Source organism: Epithele typhae (genome assembly GCF_022376455.1).
Source record: "Epithele typhae strain CBS 203.58 chromosome Unknown BXZ73scaffold_50, whole genome shotgun sequence".
Classification (NCBI taxonomy): Eukaryota; Fungi; Basidiomycota; class Agaricomycetes; order Polyporales; family Epitheliaceae; genus Epithele; species Epithele typhae.
The window spans coordinates 239159-257681 of record NW_025954241.1 but is presented as its reverse complement, the minus strand read 5'-3'; the positions used below and the strand labels follow the sequence as shown (position 1 = coordinate 257681).

Below are 18523 nucleotides of genomic sequence, written 5' to 3'. Positions count from 1 at the left end.
CTGACAGTCGCTTCCATAGTATAGAATTCAGGATATGCATGCATAATGGGGGCATGGCATGGCTCATGTATTTTGTGCAGTGGACGCCGGCGCGCGCCGGTCTTTGGGTGGCAGTATACAGGGGGTACGTCATATACGGACAAAGCGATGCGATGGAGGCGAGTGAGGTACAGTCGGTCGTGCAGTAAATGATGACATGTTCAGGCCTCCGCCGTCGTCTTGGTCCGCTTGACGGCCTTCGTGTTCTCCCTAGCGTGATTTGATGTCAGCGTGCACCATGGAGGAAATGACGACGTTAAAGACAAACCTGAAGCCGTTCTTGAATCGCCTTGAAACGGTCTTGAGGTAACGCATGCGACCAGTGCCGGTGGTCTTTCTGCGCTTGGCCTTCTGGCCCCACTCGTACGACCGGAGTTTCGCCCTGGGGTAGCCGCACTGCGCGCAATCTACGTGCCGTGTGTGAGCATGCGGGGCAGGGGGGACGAAGGACGATAGGATATGGGGGATGTATGAGGCTGCAAGTGAAAAAAACTCACCCTTGTGCTGCTTGTGGAACGCGCGGTTGCCACACCGACGGCAGAGGGTGTGGGACTTGGTGTGCCGCTTACTGTGAGCGGAGGAGGGATGAGATAGGCGCGACGCAGCGCAAGTGACGGGGATACGCACCCGAAGGAGGTGGTACCTATGCACCATTACACACGAGTCCGACGATCAGTCCGAAGTCCCCTTCATCTCCAATCGCAGCAGCGACGAACCTTTGGTCTACAGAGGAGAAGGTGGGGTCAGCAACCGTTCGCAGAGATCGGGACAAGCACGCCAGAAGGGCCGCCCAAGCCAATGCCCATCCGCCGTCATCCAGATGGGGTCGAGTCCATCCATCCTCCAAAGTCCACCAAATTAGCCCGTTCAAACGCGACATCGTGTCTCAACTGCCTGAAAGACCTTCTGGCGTGCAGAAAACAGGCATAGACTCACCATGGTGTCTTGAGGTTGAGGTGCCGGGATGTATGGTGCAAACTGCCCTCTGGCGACGAGAAGCCACCCGCGTCTGATCGCACGTGGTATAGACGCCCGGTACAAGCACCGACACGGGCGCCTTAAGCTTGATGTCGCTCTTCTTTCTCAGTGGACGCAGTACTATAACTGAAGGTCCATCGGTTTCTAATGGACATAGTCCCATTGCGTACGTGCAGATTATCTGCACGAAGGTGTATCCAGTAAGTAAGTATCCCAGTGTCAGGCGAGTATTTGGTTGATCAATATGGTACAGAATATCTCTGTAAATGCTGCTCAGCAGTAGCGACAGCACGCTCTTGTACAGTCCCGTAGAGCGTGGGGCTGCTTCACACGGACAGAGAGAGAGTCCCTCGTGCTGGCTGAAATCTACCAGTAGTAAGTACTTACCCGAAACTCTTTCATTGCAGTCCGTCTTGACTCGCCTCGCGCGATACTCAGCTATCGAGTCGCCTGTAGATGATGATGGCCTCGAACCACATGCTTGCGACCACTTGAGGTCACGAGAGTACTCGACAAGACAAACCACTGGTCCACATCAGTCCGAATCATCACATGTTTCATTCGGCTCATAAGGATGACATTTGTTGACCGTGCCGTCGTCGCTGACATCCATGTCCCGTGGACAGTGAAATATCTCGAGACTATAGCATACGCAATAGGATCTTAAGTTCGACAGATGGGAACAAAACAAGGAACAAATGGCATTCGGAATGCAAGCCGTGTGAAACCCCCATTCAGTACAAGCCCGCTCACTCACGGGCACCATCCCGTTTGCGTTTTGTGGCGGCCGGACCTGTAGCTTCGCCACCGGGGTACGAGTCGTCGGTTAGGTCCCAAGCGGCGCGGCGCCATCGAGTGCGACAGATGCCATGGCTGCGTGATCAACGAGTGCCTGGATGTGCGGTGAGCTGGGCTGGGCGTAGTGGACCAACTTGGACAGTCCGTTCTCAGTCACCTCTTTCATTCCTGCGAACTGATGCGCAGCGGCAGGCCAGTGAGAAGAGGAGAACTCGGTTGGTGGATATCCGCCTGAGAGCCCCCGCGCGCGAAAGTGCATTATCTGTATTCCAGCGGGATGGGAGCTACCGCGGAGGAAACAGGCAGCCAATTGCAACGGTGGACGAGCGGCGAAGACGACGGGCCGACCCCGGATTTGGGAGCGTCCGCGAAAAAGACTAGTGCTGTGCGTTTTGATCCATGCGTCCGTCGTTCTCCCCAGCTGTAGCGCGGGGTGCTTAGCAAGAGGAGGCAGGATCGTCCCAACTTTCAAGTCACAAGTGGAATGAACGGTGGGTTGGGCGGTGGCAGGCGCAGACTCCGGGTAGATAAGACCAGAGCAAGAAGGACGCCGGTGGCTGCGCCGGACGATTGCTTCCAGAGCATCGGACCCTGCCTCGGGATTGGGCGAGCGGGGCGCGTCATGATGCGGGGAAATTGCCCATCGCTCTCGGCCCTCGTTGGCGACCCCCGACTGGCTGCGCTCCCGTGGGCGAGAGGAGATAAGATCTTCCCCATCCGTTTCGGAGCTTCGATGTTCGCCGTCTCCGACGGGGCCGCGAGCGTGCGACCCCGGGTCTTGTCCCCGCTGAGGAGAGAGAGAGAGGGCGAGGTGCGCGTACACCGCTGGGCACTGGCAGGGCCGGGCGAGCGCAGAAACCCTGACGTGCGATTGGCCTGGAGCGGGAGATAAGATATGATCAGAGAGGCGGGGAGCTTGCCGCCGAATCTGGACGATAGACGCCGCCACGCACGGCCCCCTAATGTGCGCGCTCTGATTGGTCGGCGGGGGCGATTGTGCGTTATCTGGGATTTTATCAAGACGTCCCGCCCTCCTGGCACTTTCCCTCTTTACTTTCATCACTCCCCGGCTGGCCGCCCTCGACGCCTCCAATCCGCCGTCGGCCACAACATCCCTGCCACCTCGTCCTCGTCTTCTGCTCTATACTCGCAAGGCCTCCTCTCTTCTGGACGCCTGACTAATATCTTCCCTTCAACCCTACCTCCGCTTAATCACATCTCTTAATGCCTCCGCTCGTGCTCGAGCCCCCTCCAGTCAGTGTGCATGGCCCTGCGCTCTCGACAATGTCTCGGTTACAGTTCAACGGCCACATTCACACCCCTCCTGCTTCCGATCACTCCAGGAACGACGACGCGTCTCCTCTCGACGCACCTTCCCCTCTCCCCACCTCTCAGCCACGCAACCCAGGTTCCCCGTTTCCCCTCGACCCTTCCTTGAACGAACGTGCAACAGAGTCTGCAGATTCCGCTGCAGACCAGAACAGCCCGCCCGCCACATCCGAGCTAGCGTGCACCAACTGTGGTACCGTCACCACCCCCCAGTGGAGGCGTGGTGACGACGGAAAGTCAATCTGCAACGCGTGCGGTGAGTATTGGCCTTCATTTGTGTATGCGACGTGTTATCGTCACCGCGGATATGCGGCTTCTCGTTTTAATACCCAGACGAGGAAGGCGGGCTTGATTTTCCTCCTGCGCCACGTGTCCAACGCGTCCGTTGCAGCTTCGGAGGCAATCATATCGATACCTCGCTGCATCTATGCGTCGAGCGCATGTTCGCTCGCAGACATGCGGATTGGGTCCCCCTCCCCCTCCTTGCCGCGTTTTGACGCGACACCGGCCCCTCACTCGACGTATCATGAGTCGAGGACGCGCATGTTCTTTCGTCCGGTCCCCCATTCCCTCTGGACGCGCCTCTCTGCGACGTGCCTGCACTTATGCTCATGGCACGACCCCCGCCCTGATATCATCGCCCCCTCCTCTCCTCTTGGGCCGTCTTGACTGATCTCTCCTCCCTCAGGCCTCTACTTCAGGACAAAGCACGTCCCGCGTCCTCTTTCTCTCGGTCGCACCTCCACATTGCAGTCTGCTACTCATCCGAACGCAAAGCAAGGCACATCTAGTCCGCTCCAGTCCCAGGCCCAGAACCCGAACCAGACACAAGGCCAGGACCAGACCCGACGTAGAACCGCGTCCCCTTCCACCATGCCAACGCCCGCTGCATCGCCGTCTCTCAAGGGTCAGGTCGCGGACGTCACTCGGACTCCTGCTTTGAAGCACCCAGGTGGTACGTGTCCTGGAGATGGCGATGTGATGGCACTGGAGGCACATCTGCTTGCGATGGGTGCCCCACTTATAACAACGCGATTCAAGCAGGCTCACTCGAGGCGGCAAACGGTCAGACCCCGACACAAAAGGCAGATACCTCCGCCGCGGAAGCCGGAGCTGAAACGTCCGGTGCCGAGTCGTCGCCCGTTATCAGCGCACTGGCCGGTAACAATCGGTCGAGGGTCAGGAGCCAAGTCGGTGCGCTCAGTTGCGCCAACTGCCACACCAGCACTACTCCACTATGGCGGAGAGACGATGTGGGGAACAACATTTGTAACGCTTGCGGTACGTCCTTGCTTTGATCATTATCTTCGCGTTCGTCGTTCCTCGCCGCGCCGCACACGGTCGGCATTCGTCCTTTGTCCACACCCCATTCGAGATTGGGCGCCATCGCCGAGATCAGATCTCGTGGCGTTTATGTGCAATTGATATCTTATCAGATAGCGTGTACGCGTCTGATCTCCCATTGGGTCTGGTGAGCTACGCGTGGTCACGTACCAAGCGTGGTTTTCGTCGAAGTCAGACACGGTCCTATTTTCACGTCAGCACGGCGCCTGTGATCCGCTGTGTCGAGCATTCGTCGCTGAGAGCCCGTACTGACGCGTTCTCTTCCTCCTCCCGCCACGTGTAGGTCTCTACTTCAAACTTCACGGCACCCACCGTCCGAACTCGATGAAGAAGACAGTCATCAAGCGCAGGAAACGCGTACCTGCCGCCCCCGGTGCTCCCAGTTCCCCCACACCGCAAGACCGCATGACGGACCAAGCCGCGGCAGAGGTGCTTGCTAGCGTTGGTCGCGCGCTTCCCTCTGGTTCGACCGGTGCACAGACGGAGAGCGAAGAGGAGCAGCCGAAGAAGCGCGCTCGTCGCCCTCGTGCGTCGAAGGCACGTAACCAGGACCAAGACGGGGACGAAGACGACGACAACGATGGCAAACCGAGGAAGGCACGTCGGACAACCGCTCGTACCTCGGCGCGTGTAGGTTCCCGGGACAACAACGGCATGACCCAGGCGGGTCAGTGGGGGGAGACAATGATGCAGGGCATGGAGGCTGGTATGTCGCAGCAAGACCTGGAACGCTACGGACCTGGCGCCCCGCGTGGAAACCCCTTCCCTCATGCCCACCCGAGCCAAGCGCTCCCTACTCTGATCGCTGCGCTAGGCCCCGACGTCGTAACGAGTCTTATGAACTCGCAATACGGTAACGTCCCGCCCCCGCCCCCGAGCAGTTATATCCGCTCAGGCTCCGCACAAGGTGGCGGCTCGCCGAGTCGGACGCAATCCCCACTCGCTATCCATGCGCTCACCGCCCCACCACCTGGCGCGGCCTATGGTATCCCCCCGCCGCTGCACGTTCCCGGATCAGGACCCCCGGCCCCGTTCGCCGTCGGACATGTCGGCCCCTCGTTTTACCACAGCGGACCTCCCCCTGTGATGGTGGAGGGCGTGGCGCACGTGCCGAGCGTCGCGGAACTCGACCACCACTACCGGATACTGGCGGAGGAGCGCAAGCGTCTGGAGGACATGCTGGAGCGGACGAACAGGATGATGGCGGGCGTGCAGCGCGGGTTGGAGGAGATGCGCGCCGCAGAGGGTGGAGGTCAGCCATCGGACCCTCAAGCGGCGACGTCGTCAGACACCGTCATGGCGGAACCAAGCGAGGGGGCGGCCGCAGTTCCGCTCGCGCGGCAGGAGAAGAGCGCGAAGGAGGGCCCTACCGCGCCGGTGTGGCACGTCGCACCACCGGCGTCGGCGTCCCCCATACGCGAGTGAGCGTTGGGTGCAGTTGTTGATATACCCTGCCTCTTGGCCCCATAAGCAAGGTCCTGCTTATTGGCGGCCCGTGGACGATTGCGGCGAGTTGAAAAATGTGAATAGCTCTTTCCTCTCCCTCCGTCTCACGGCGGTCTCGCTACATATACGTCCTCCTCTAAACCCCCCACTCTGGCTCGTCGCAATCGCTGTTATGCTCCCCTCGTCCCCCTCTCGCACTTGCGTTTCCCTTTCCCGTCGTGCTCACCCATGTTGTCTGTGTTGCTGTCTCGTGTCGTTGTGGTGTCGGTATCTGGTCTACGTTTGGCTGCCGCCCAGGCCGCGAAGAACGCGCGCGCGTGGGTGGACGGACTGTTGGATATTGTATGCACACAGAGTACGCTGTCGGTCGTGTCCCGTGCCTCGTCCGGATGTGTTATTATGAGTGTATGTATGCGTCGCCGGCTTGTACAACCTTGAGGGGCTCTCGTCTCCACGCTGTAGTGTACGACCTGCGAGTAGCGTAGAGCCGTTTTATTGGAGTTGTCATCGAATGGCAGTCTTGTTTTTAACTCGGATGGGAACGCGTGTGGCATGCACGTGGGCACAAGTCGCTGCGCCCGTGTTTTTCGGCCGTCTTACTTATCTCGCACGAGAACGGAGATGGCAAGGGGTCCCCAACGGATGGCGTATCGATTTGCAACGGCGCCCTGGAAGGAGCCACTGGATCGCACGGCCGCTGTGCGAGTTTTGCCGTTCGCTGCGGCACTGGCGACACCGGGGTGATATCCGGGCATCCGTGCATCTTGTCGTGCTCTACGCCCGCCGCGAATCGCCGGGCAGCTGATCGAGGCAGACCGAGACGCGTTTGGGCTGACCGAGCGCGGGTGGGAGAACGAGAAAAAGCGAGAAGAGCGGGTGGCGGGCGCGGGCGGCTCGATAAGATATGTATTGGCGTGCGAGGGCACGTGAAAGCAGCGATCGCGTGGGTGAATTCATGTGCTTCCTCCTCTTCCCCAACGCCTGCCCATCCTCCTCCGCGCCTCCTTCCTCTCCCTCCCCATCGCCCGCCCCCACCCGCCTGCCCGACCTCCCGCCCCGCTCTCCTCCGCTCCCGACTCCCGGCCGCTCCTCAACCGACGCCTGCCCGCACCCTGGACGCTCCCAGCCTCGCACGGCCCTGACTGACCGCCCCCCCGCAGAGAAGCGAAGAGATCAAGGAGAAAAGTGCGGCCGACCAAGCGCCCATCAACACCCCCTCCCCGACGAGACGAGACGAACGATGGCCCTCGCCGACCAGGACGAGTCCGTGCGGATCGCCGTCCGTGCGCTCGGCGACATGCGCAGCGGCGCGAACGCCTCCTCGCCCTCGACCTGTGAGTCCGGTGTCCGTCGTGCCACTCCCTTCCCCGTCGTTCTCTTCGTCTTCGTCTTCGGCAAGGGAGGACCCCGCACGCTGACTTGCGCATCGCACGTGCAGCGTTCCAGACGACCCCCGCCCTGTCCGTGACCTCGGTGGCGTCGAGCCCGTCCCTGCCCTCGCCGCAGCTCGTGGACGAGGACGCGCGCGACGAGCAGCGCCTCCGCGGCCGGGCTCTCCGCGGCGCGACCCGGCCCCGCGCCGACGGTGCGGACGACGACGCCGAGATGGCCGCCGCAGACGGGCGGGGCGAGGACGCGGAGTGGAAGAGCCTGTCGTCGCGGATGACGAGCCTGCCGATCGTGACCACGGCGCTGCGCGCGTACGAGCACAGCAAGGCGAGCTCGCGCGTGGTCAAGGTGCGTCGGGGACCCGGCCGTTCGTGCGCTCGGACGGATGTTGATCGTTGTGCAGTACGGCGCGGAGATGATGGAGTCCTCCGTCAAGTCCATCTCTCGCCCGGTGATGGACCGCCTGCCCGTCGCACAGCTCGACGAGTTCGCGTCGAGGCAGCTCGACAGGGTGAGTCCCCTCTCCTCTCCTCTCCTCGCGCCCCTTCGTTCCATCCCACGCCTCTTGCGTACGATACGTACCTGTCGCCCCACGGCGTCTTGTCCCGCGCGCAGAGACATTCTCTGGGGGTGTCATCTGGCCTGCTGCGACGCTCGCCTCGCGCCATGCGCCTCCACGCAAACGCTCGCGGATTCTCCCACTCGGGAAAACGCAGTCGTGCGATGACGTCGGCCGACTGTCCGGCCAACCGCCTGGGGCGCGCTCTGCGGGAGGGCACGTTCATCCCAATACCGCACGATGAATGCCTCTACCTGTTTCGGTGCGGGGTAACGGCAGACAGGGGCGATCATACGCCTCCTCGTGCGCCCCTTCCCCAGTGCGGGACAGTCTCTGCAGGGTCGCTCGTTCGGCATCTGCGTGTGGACGTCGAGCGTCTCGCTGATGTGTTTTCTTTATTCAGCTGGGCAGCTATACCCGCCGACCGCCGAGCCGCGATGCACGGTCCGACTCGGTGGACGCGCCGGATCCTAGGAGACCATGGGAGTCGAGAGAACCGTCGATGAGCCGCACAGATAGCTCGTCGAGCGACCGTTGGTCGAGGGAAGAGGACGATATGCGGTCGAGACCATGTGAGTCCTTCAAGCTGCGCATCGTGCGCGCACACTCTGTCTGCGGCGGGGGTAAATGGGCTGAATCGTGCTTTGGGTTTTGATCGCTAGCGACGTCGACCACACCATCGCCACACGCGAGCTTCATGCAAAGTCGGACCCCTACCCCACATTCCTCAACGGGCTCACAGCCGGAGCGGCCGACGCTGCCACCAGCCTCGACGCTCACCCAGCAGGCGGACGCACACGAGAGCCAGCAGGTCGCACAGCGCAGCCGGTGGCAAGCTGTATTCCTGGAAGCCGGCGGTATTAGTGCTGCGTTGAGCGAAGAGAGCATGCGGCGGTTGCGGTACTGCCTGCAATGGCTGCAGGTGCGCGTGACCTTTCTCTGCTCGCGGCACACGCGTCTGATCGTCTGCCCTCGAAACAGTATGCCACAACGCAGATAGACGCTCAGATACTCGTCCTCCGCAACTTCATCGTCTCTCTCCAGCCCGAAGGCACCCCGCACGGCACCCCGATATCGGCCCAACATCTGCGCACGCTGCAGACGGCGAAGCGCGACGTCGTCGACACCATCCGTCAGGTCGTCGAGGTCGTCAGTCGGTATGCGGGCGGTGCGCTCCCGGAGCCGGCGCGGTCACGCGTGCGCTCGTTCATCCTGTGTCTTCCGCGGAGATGGGCCGTCGCTGCCAACACTGGACTCGAAGGCACGGGCCCTCCCCCAGCGGCGTCTTCAGGGCAAGGGCACGACGTGCGAGGCGAGAGCTCTGCCACCTCCTCGTCTTCGTCGAGGGGAAGGCATAGAGGGAACGCGCCGTACAGCTACGGTCCCGGAGAAGCGGGACCCGCACCGCGATCGCGGCCCGCGTCCCGCGCCACTTCGCCTGCGCGGGGACCGACAAGAACGCATTCGAGGCAGACGAGCACCGCTACGGGCGGGGCGCCGCCAACGGTCGACGCTGCGAACCAGGCCGCACAGAAAATCATGACGCTCGCGACGGAGAGTCTGGACATGCTGCGTGGTGTGACTGCCGTCTTCAAGGACAGCTTGGAGCGCGCTGACATGTTTGTGTTTTTCCTTTTTCATAACTGTCTCTCACTGATACGAATCTCACTTTCAGCTGGGTTGAGCGCCTGCGCGTTGTCGGCCTCCAACGTGGTCAAAATCCCAACGCAGAAGGCGACGCCGACACGGACCCGATGCTCAACTTCCGCGAGAACCAGCTCCCTCCCTTCCCCCTCCACGCACGCGACCACCGCTCGCGCACACCGTCGTCCCCGCTCTCCCCCTATGCGCCCCTCACGCCCACTACTCCCGGGACCGCCTCGCAATCGGGCTACTCCAGCCCGTTCTTCCCTCTCCCCCGTTCCTCGAGCGCGAGCTCCCTGACGGGCCTCCCGCCGTTCCCCGGGCCGCTCAACCTCGCCCCGCCGCCGTTCGACGCGCCCTCGCCTGCAGGGGTGAACCTCGACCGGCTCTCACTCTCGAGCGGCCACTCGGACGCGGGCTCGCGGCTCGCGACGCCCAAGAGCGCGCTGCTCGGGTTCGCGGCGGAGGGCGAGTACCTGTACCTCGACCGCGACCGGCACGGCGGGGCGCGCGGGGAGAAGCGGCGGAGCGACGCGGACGAGGGCGACGCGGCGGTGCTCGCGGCGACGGCGCTCGCGGGCCTCGCGGGCGCGGCGAACGGGGTGCCGGCGAAGCGGATAAAGCAGGAGGAGCGCGAGGTCGGGATGGACGTCGACGGATGAGGCGGACGGCCGAGCTCCTGAGGACACCAAACCCCCGCACGCCGCCCGGTGCTGCCTGACTTGTTTCGCTGCGAGGGCGGCGTGCCGCGGTTCCTTGTGGGCCTCGCCCTCGTTTCTGTGCGCTGCTCCCGGTGAGCTGGTCGCCGAGGCGGGGCGGGTGGGGCGGGCGCACACGCTCGATGGGTGGGGCGGGCGCACACGCTCGATGGGTGTGGCGCAAATCAAACACGAGGTCGCCCCCGCCGCCCCCGCCGCGGCGAGCAGTCGGACTGCTTTGCCCAACCCGGGTGGGTTGAGGCGCGATACACGACTTGTATATATCCGGCGTAGGATGCGCCTTCTCCCCTTTGCGCTCTCCAAGCTCCTCTCGCATAAGTGCTATGACCCACGGAGGTCACGTACGAAGACATTCCCTCCCATCTATCCACACGCTCTGTATCTCGCCGCCCTGTATTGTAGTAGTCGATGCTCACGGCTCTCCGTCTACGGTGCTCCCCCCTCTCTTTCTATCCTCTCCCCGCACTCCTCTCCGTGTCTCTGAGCCTCCTCAGCCTCTCCTTGCCTCTGCGACGCTCGATATTATTATCCCTGTTCCGTCCTAGTGTGTATCAGGAAAGCCGTAGTGCGGCATCTCCCGAACAGTGCGTCCTTCTTGCGTGAGAGGTGCCTTGTTAGATGAATTTCATTGAGCTCATCCCCAGAGCTTCACAAAAAACTCCGATGCCGTTACCCTCCGGGGCCCCAAGCCATCCTCCTGGCGGATAGTCGGAGGACATGGCAGGGCGCGCCCGGACCCGTCCGGACCCACGCGGACCGCGACAGGCGTCGCTGAATGTTCAGGCGCGAACCCGTGCAGATGTAACCAGGACTACGCGGGCCTGTGCCTCCGGAACCCCGCCCTAATCCTGGTCAACAGAGGCCGAAGAAGGCCGGTTAGACGTGCGCACGCGTGAGCTGCCCGGCTTCCCTGCGCGTCGCCCTACAGCTGACTGCGTCACGAGCAAACCCTCCCCCAGGACGGCACCGCCCCCCGCGGCGATCCACGGCGCCTGCGGGCTCTGGTGCGCCCCTCCTTCTCTTCTCGCTCGCCGCGCGCCCCGTCTGGTAAAAAATCCGGCAGATGCTCGCACTAATACCGCCGCCGGGACCGACTGCTCCTCCCGCACGTGCGGCGCGCACCATGGACTCTGGCGCAGAAACCACGGATGAAAGAGAGGCGGACGTCGCCAGGGAACGGCAGCTGGCACATCACCCTCGGCCAACGCTCGGCTTTTTCACGGCCCCAGGCGAGAGAGGTCGAGCCTCGCACCCCTGGCACTGGGATATAAGACTCGGTCGGCAGGGCGCAGAGGGGACCTCAACCCGCCCAGAAACAGGTCCTCGCCACCGACGCCGACATGTTCAGGTCTCTCGTCCTCCTCCTCGTCGCCGCGGTGTCCTCCGTGTTCGCCGCGAGCGTCGACGCGAGCGCGCTCGCGACGAACGCGACGCTCTCCTCGCGCGCGATCAGCAGCTTCAAGTGGACGTCGAGCGGCATCCTCATCCAGCCCAAGAGCGACGGGAAGGGCATCGCCGCGCTCAAGGACCCCTCGATCATATACTACAACGGCGCGTACCACGTCTTCGCCAGCACGGCGACCGCCGCCGGGTACAACGTGAGTGCGCGGCGGACGCGGGACGAGCGGGGGATGAGTGCTTACCTCCGACTGGCGCAGATGGTCTACCTCACGTTCACCAACTTCAACAGCGCCCAGAGCGCGACGTTCCACTACCTCGACGCGACCCCGATCAGCAGCGGGTACCGCGCGGCGCCCCAGGTACGCTGAGCAGCCTCGGGGGACGAGCAGGACGCTGACCTGGCCGCCGGGCCCACACGCACAGGTGTTCTACATGTCGACGCAGAAGCTGTGGTACCTCATCTACCAGGACGGCAACGCCGCGTACTCGACCAACTCCGACATCACGAACCCGTCCGGCTGGTCCTCCCCGAAGCACTTCTTCAGCAGCACCCGAGCGTGATCAGCTCGAACATCGGCAGCGGCTTCTGGGTCGACATGTGGGTCATCTGCGACTCCAGCAACTGCTACCACTTCTCCTCGGACGACAACGGGCACCTGTACCGCGCCCAGACCACCGTTGCCAACTTCCCGAACGGGATGGGCAACGTCGTGATCGCGCTCTCGGACTCGAACAAGAACAACCTGTTCGAGGCCTCGAACGTGTACAAGGTCGGGAGCCAGTACCTGCTCATCGTCGAGTGCATCGGGAGCACCGGCCACCGCTACTTCCGCTCCTGGACGGCCTCGAGCCTGAGCGGCTCCTGGACGGCGCTCGCCGCGACGGAGTCGAACCCGTTCGCGGGCTCCAAGAACGTGCAGTTCTCCGGCACCGCCTGGACGCAGGACATCAGCCACGGCGAGGCCGTGCGCACGAACGTCGACCAGACGATGACGCTCCCCGACTGCGGCCCGAGCCAGTACCTGTACCAGGGCCTGCCGACGGGCTCGAGCGGGGACTACAACACGCTCCCGTGGAAGCTCGCGCTCCTCACGTCCACCACGGTGCGCGCCCACTCGCCGTCCGGCGGCCCGACGTATTGACTGACTCGACAGTGCACTTCATCCGGCTCTGGGGGGACGACGACGGCGCCGACCACCACGACCACCTCCGCATCCTCGGGGGGTACTGGGACGACCGTTCCCGTGTACGGGCAATGCGGCGGCATCGGCTACGCTGGGTCGACGACCTGTGCTGGTGGGTTTTTTTGTCTGCGTCGGCGTGTGCGGCGCGGTGCTGACGCGGGCGTGCAGCTGGCTCCAAATGCGTCTATTCGAACGACTGTGAGTGTCTCGCGCGGCCGTTGGTTCGCGGGCGCGGTTGTCTGACTTGGCGCAGTCTACTCGCAGTGCATTCCCTCTTGAGCGAGGAGCGGTGGACGGACGGCGACAGGGTGTCGACGAGGGCGGAAAAACGAATGGGTTTGTTGCTGGATTGCCGAAACAGCGAAATGAAGCGGACGAGAAAGCGTTTGATGTACAAGTGTGTATGGGCAGGAAGGAGACGAATGATGAGTGGGAGTTTGAGACTGCATCTCCGAACGAGTGCGACGGCGAGCCCCAGAGATGCCCACGTTGGCCCTTGTTCAACTTTCAACGTTCAACGCCCTGCCGCCTCGATTCGTTCACCGTTCTAAACGGTTTTGGTTCGCTTGTAGGACGTTCACGTTCCACAGCACGGGTCATTTTCGCCCCAAACGTGAGCCGTGGCTTGTTGCCCAACGAAGGCGGTGGATGGCGGATGGTGGACTCATCGGAGAGCCCGGGCGGGGCCCAACGTTCACTGCCGTCAAGTGCATGACCCCTCCTTCGAGCGCGTTGCCACTTTCAAGCAATCGGGGACCTGGGTCACCCATGTTGAGAATGGATCGGCTCCGAACGAAATCATCCTGCCCTCGCACAAACGTGAAGTAGAGTGGGTGTCGTCGGGGCTAACGAAGGATGACACTGGGTGAAAAACTTGAAGATCCACCGGTGTACGGCTGGCGGGAACAGCACTGTTAAAGTGCAGGCCTCGGGTCGAGCAAGTGTACGCAGAGTTCACCCGTGCAGAGCAGCAAATACCCCTGTGATTGTATACATATACACATCTATTCCGATAAAGCTGAGCTGATTTCACCTGTGCGTCTACTCACCAAACCCACCCATCGCACGCACCGTCTCAACCAGCCTTCTATACTCCCTGAGGAGCTCGCCCACCTCAGACACCCTCAGGTCATCCTCCGCACACGTCATGAATCGGCTGTTCGGCGGCGCAATACGAATGGAGATTGGAGACTGTGAGCGCGACTGAATGGGCGACTCGATAACCTTCGGCGCCGCGTACGAGGGCACGAGCAGCGAAGTGGGCCGCGACGTCGGAGGGGACGCCTTCGCACAGCTCTCATCAGCATCACACAGACCACCCAAGCATCGCGGCCACGCACCTTCGCCACCTCGCCCTGGGCGCCGTGCGACAGCCTCCCAAGCCCCGGCACGCTCGCCAGCCGGTCCGCGAGGCTCTTCCTCCCGCTCGCACCCGTCCCAGAGGCGGCCCCCGTCGACTTGCGCCGCCTCGCCTGCCGGCTCCGCCGGCTCATCATGCTCTCGAAGCTCCGGATGCTCCGCGCGTCGTGCCCGTCCTCCTCCTCGTATTCGTCGTCGTCGTCGTCCTCCTCCCCGTCCTCGCTCTCCTCATCCTCCTCCTCTTCCCCGCCTGGCCCCATCGACCGGCTCGACCCCGGCCGGCTGGGCACGTCGACCATCTGCTGGCCCTCCTCGCCCGGCGCGGGCGTCTTCGCGCGCCCGGGCAGCGACGCCGCGATGCTCGCGATCGAGAAGCCCGTGTCGCGCCGGAGGAGCCCGAACCGCGGCTGCGGCGCGTTCCACGGCGCGGCGCCCTGCGTGCCGTCGATCGGCGGGGTCGCGACGCCCTCTAGGTGCGGTGCGGGGGCGGCCCCGGGGACGGTGAGCGTCTGGCCGGGGAGGAGCGCGCGGAGGACGCCGAAGGAGGTGTCGACGACGCCGGTGAGCACCTTGTTCGCGGACCCGGCGAGCGCGTCGACTTGCTGCTCGACGCGCCCGCGCAGGCTCGAGGCTGAGACCCGGGGGGAGCCGCCGTCCGAGCCGGGGCGCGAGAAGGGGATGGGAGTGAGCTCCGCGGTGCTGTCGCGTACGAGAAGGGTTAGCGGCTGCTTATTGTGCGGATGCATGAGGAGAAATAAGTCGTCGAGGCGCGTATCCATGGGCACAGACTGCACTGCGGCTGCGTCCGCCAACTTCCTGTAGCCGCAAAACATACCTGATCACCATCTTCTCACTATCTCCGAGCCCGAGGGCAGCGAGGTCGACGTTCTCCAAGAATTCCGCGACGGCCATGAGGTTGATGAGACAATAGCCTTCTTCCCCTCCGGCAGCCTTTTCTCGCCGGAAGCGCTGCGTGTAAAGGAGGTGCGACACTAAGTGTGGCGGGTTCGCCTTCACGACTGCGAATATCATCAGCGGGAGGATGATATCGCCGGACACAGGAGTCGGCGCTGAGGCCGTCGAGGGCGTTTCCGGAGGAGGCGAGACAGTGAGGATAGGGGACGCAGAGCGCGCGGAGTCGTCGCTGAGCAGCGAGGCGTTCTCTGCGGCTGGCTCGAGAGGCCGGTCGGACTCCTCGATGGGCGAGACGACGACTGCCGGAGGGGGAGACACCGCGCGGTCGGCTTCTAGATCCTCGTCTTCGGGGTGGACGTCCTGGCCAAATGAACTGGCCATTGGGGTCTTGTCATCCAAAATCTCATCCTCGGACTTGAGCCGCAAAGGTGGCAGCCTGGACAATCCCTCTGCAGCAGTCGTGAGACGGGGTCCAACTCACAGGCGCATGGACAACGCACCGACGAGAATCTTGTGTACTGCTACCAGCGTAGCCGCTTTGTCAGCGGGTGAACGACAGGCAGCATCCAGTTGCATCAGAGCTGGTAAAGACGTTTAAGCCAATTTCCAACGAAGATGTCTTTGTGAACTCACTCTTGCCACAGGCCTTGATCAAGGAATCGACCTCTCTTCCGGCCAAACCCACCTCGACGCCGAGGTGAGCCAGGCCGAGGTCCAAGAGATTAACTGCAGCGATGCGACTAGACAGAGCCTCATCGTGGGACCCGTCATCTGTCCCTCGGGGCAAGAAGAGCCTGGATGCGATATCAGAAATCGACACCTTCGCATACCATGCTCAACTCACCTGTCATAAAACAATGAACATACGGTTTTCTCCACGGCCTCCATTATGCTGTTCACCCATCTCGACTTCGGCGTGTCTTCATCGTCGTCGTGCTTCGAGACCTGCTCCTCCGTCTCATGTAGCGACTCCTTCTCGCCCTCAGGTTCTCCTTCGCTCCCGCTCCCGCGCTGCCCCCGACGGGTCCACATCCTCCCTTTCTCCTTCTCCCTTGCCTGCTCTTCGTCATATCCCTTCTCCAGCTCCTCCTCCAAGTCATACATAAACTCCTGCACCCTCCTCGCGACCTCGTCGATCCCTCCGCCGTCGACCGCATCCAACAGATCCACCGCCATCTCCCACGCCGATCCGTCCGACCCGCCCGCGCCACGTCCATGTCCAGACACGCGACGCGTCCCCGAAGTAACAGCGGCAGCAGCAGGCGCAGCCCCCGCGCTCCCATACGCAACCGGGGCCATCCACCACGTCCGCTCGAGCACCCGCTCCCGCGCGAACGCCGGCACGTCCGCCGCCGCGAGCGCGGCCTCCACCTCCCCGCGGAGCGCGCCCGAGATCTCGCGGAGCACCTGCGCGCGCTGCACGCGCCCCGCGAGCACGTACGCCGGCACGCTCAGCGGCGCCGCGTGCTCCGCCGGGCCCGGCGCGGACGCCGTCGCGGGCGGAGCGGAGGGAGACTCCGCTGGGGGCAGCGCCGCCGCCGCCGCGGTCGGGCTCGCGGGGGGGCTCGCGGGCGCGGGCGTCGCGCGCCCGAAGAGCGACGCGAACGGGTTCGAGAGCCGCGGGCCGACGGCGGCGGGGGACGGGGTGGCGAGGGGCGCGGGGCGCGCCGTGGGCCGTGGGGGCAGCGGCGGCCCTTTCGCGAGGGACGCGGGGCGCGGGGGGAGTGGGAGGCTCGACGCGTGCGCGTGTACTGGGAATGCGGGGTAGGACGGGGCGCTCTTTGAGTTGCGTCGAGGGTGTGCGTCTGCGGGGTCGTGCGGGGGCGGTGAGAGCGGTTTGGGAAGCGGCGCGAGCGAGGTGAATGCGGAGGCGCGTGTCGCGGGCGAGAGGAGGGCTTGGAAGGGCTTCGATGAGGGAGGCAGGGTCGATCGGATCGTCAGTACGTTACTGAAGTCGCATCACGCCGGAGGAGGCACGTATCATCTATTAGCACGCTATCTCGTACAAGGCAACATTCAACGGCGTACTCGGTGATAGACCCTCTCAGTCCGGACAGAGTGATCACGCTGGTGACTCTAGAACCCGCTCCAGCATCGCAGAAAGCAATGTGATCTTTGATGAATTCAGGGGTAACGGAAACGTTCGAAGGATGCGGATCTTTGGGCAAAAGAAGTGTGGCCTGAAACAATCGCAAAACCGTCGGTATACGAATGCGAGATTGGAGGTTTGCAAACGCACCTTGCCGTCCGTAACCGCATTCCAAAGATCATTCCACTCCGCTGCACGATCCACCTCCAGCGCGAACCGCTCCAGTATCATCCAGCCCGTGCTCGCTGCATCCAGACCTGCCTTTTGTGCCGCAGCCTTCAGGTTCATGAGCTGAAGACGGTTGGCCGCATCGCGATCGGGGTGCGTAGGCTGCGAAGTAGTCCCAGTTGCGGGTGTGGTGGTAGCAGGAAGAGGGGCACCGCGCTGTCGGGGAGTATACGGAACGTACTTCGGTGGTACAGCTGGTGCTGGGTCTCCCAATGCGGATGAAGAACTACCGGATGCTGGAGGCGCCGCTGACGAGAAGTTTGAAGACGTTGGAGACGGTGAAAGGAGGGGGTGAGCGGTAAGGCCCTCGAAAGAGCCCGTACGGGGCACCGGAATCCCGGAACGTCCTATAGAACCCGTTGGGAAGAGTCCTTCACGCCGCGCCATGGCAACTGAGGGGCCGGTCACGGCTCGAGTAGCGGAGTTAGGTTGTTCTAAGGATGATAGGAGGTCAGGGTACAGGGAATTTGACCAGCAATGCGAAAGCAGTTCGGCTGTAGCATCTCCGAAGACTCGCACTCTTCGTAGTGCGTGCACTGATATGCGTACGCATACACTTCCGACATGACCTCCCCCAGCCTCATTTTCGAACAGATGGCGCAAAGCAGGTAGGGGAGCTACTCACAACTGCTGGGATGCACGCGCACAGGTCTCTGCTGCATGTGACAAATTGTGGCTTGAGTAGATGTTCCAGAAGCAAGGAAGCGTTGTGGGATGCAGGATGTCCGATTGAGTGTGACAAGTCGTCAGTAGCGTTGCCAGCGGGTGAAGATCGTCGAGAGTTAGTCCAGCGTCGGACGACAAGTCCGTGCAGAGGGATGTTGGAGGGATGTCCATTCGCCATTGATGAGATGGTCACGTGGAGAACACACGGCGCTTCTGTCTGTGCAACTGGCTGAAACACAATCCGATTTCAGTCAACGTGCATATGTGCTGACCCGCGTGCGCACGGTCACCTGCGTCCTGCGGGTTATAATAAGCAACGCATGTCGCCGACTTATCACGAGATCTTGAGACACTGAAACCAAGATGCAACATGAGTTCAATATCAAACAAACTCACCCGACACGGTCGGAGCTCGTGGCAAAGGTTCCAACTTGAT

General features: G+C 62.8%; 5 protein-coding genes across 5 annotated transcripts; 3 read left to right on the top strand and 2 right to left on the bottom strand.

The window, feature by feature from the left end:
* Positions 1 to 200: 200 nt before the first annotated feature.
* On the bottom strand, positions 201 to 1419 carry BXZ73DRAFT_104359 (ribosomal protein L37e-domain-containing protein; the record flags this gene model as incomplete). Its single annotated transcript, XM_048015856.1, has 6 exons — positions 201 to 249; positions 308 to 446; positions 537 to 607; positions 667 to 682; positions 756 to 762; positions 1405 to 1419. 6 exons carry the CDS (start codon positions 1417 to 1419, stop codon positions 201 to 203), a joined length of 297 nt encoding a protein of 98 aa, XP_047874884.1.
* Positions 1420 to 3099: 1680 nt separating this feature from the next.
* Positions 3100 to 5913, top strand: BXZ73DRAFT_91756 (uncharacterized protein; the record flags this gene model as incomplete). Its single annotated transcript, XM_048026097.1, has 4 exons — positions 3100 to 3400; positions 3833 to 4099; positions 4138 to 4425; positions 4772 to 5913. The coding sequence occupies 4 exons, from the start codon at positions 3100 to 3102 to the stop codon at positions 5911 to 5913; spliced, it is 1998 nt and encodes a 665-aa protein (XP_047874883.1).
* A 1261-nt stretch (positions 5914 to 7174) lies between these two features.
* On the top strand, positions 7175 to 10188 carry BXZ73DRAFT_51630 (Opi1-domain-containing protein; the record flags this gene model as incomplete). Its single annotated transcript, XM_048020669.1, has 7 exons — positions 7175 to 7268; positions 7373 to 7671; positions 7727 to 7834; positions 8286 to 8458; positions 8576 to 8804; positions 8864 to 9501; positions 9558 to 10188. The coding sequence occupies 7 exons, from the start codon at positions 7175 to 7177 to the stop codon at positions 10186 to 10188; spliced, it is 2172 nt and encodes a 723-aa protein (XP_047874882.1).
* Positions 10189 to 11585: 1397 nt separating this feature from the next.
* Positions 11586 to 12788, top strand: BXZ73DRAFT_91754 (glycosyl hydrolase family 62-domain-containing protein; the record flags this gene model as incomplete). The annotated part of the gene is made up of 4 exons (XM_048026096.1): positions 11586 to 11843; positions 11904 to 12005; positions 12070 to 12167; positions 12212 to 12788. The coding sequence occupies 4 exons, from the start codon at positions 11586 to 11588 to the stop codon at positions 12786 to 12788; spliced, it is 1035 nt and encodes a 344-aa protein (XP_047874881.1).
* A 1083-nt stretch (positions 12789 to 13871) lies between these two features.
* On the bottom strand, positions 13872 to 17808 carry BXZ73DRAFT_51674 (uncharacterized protein; the record flags this gene model as incomplete). The annotated part of the gene is made up of 8 exons (XM_048020677.1): positions 13872 to 14126; positions 14180 to 14888; positions 15025 to 15553; positions 15605 to 15685; positions 15738 to 15898; positions 15949 to 17052; positions 17133 to 17284; positions 17344 to 17808. 8 exons carry the CDS (start codon positions 17806 to 17808, stop codon positions 13872 to 13874), a joined length of 3456 nt encoding a protein of 1151 aa, XP_047874880.1.
* Positions 17809 to 18523: the final 715 nt, after the last annotated feature.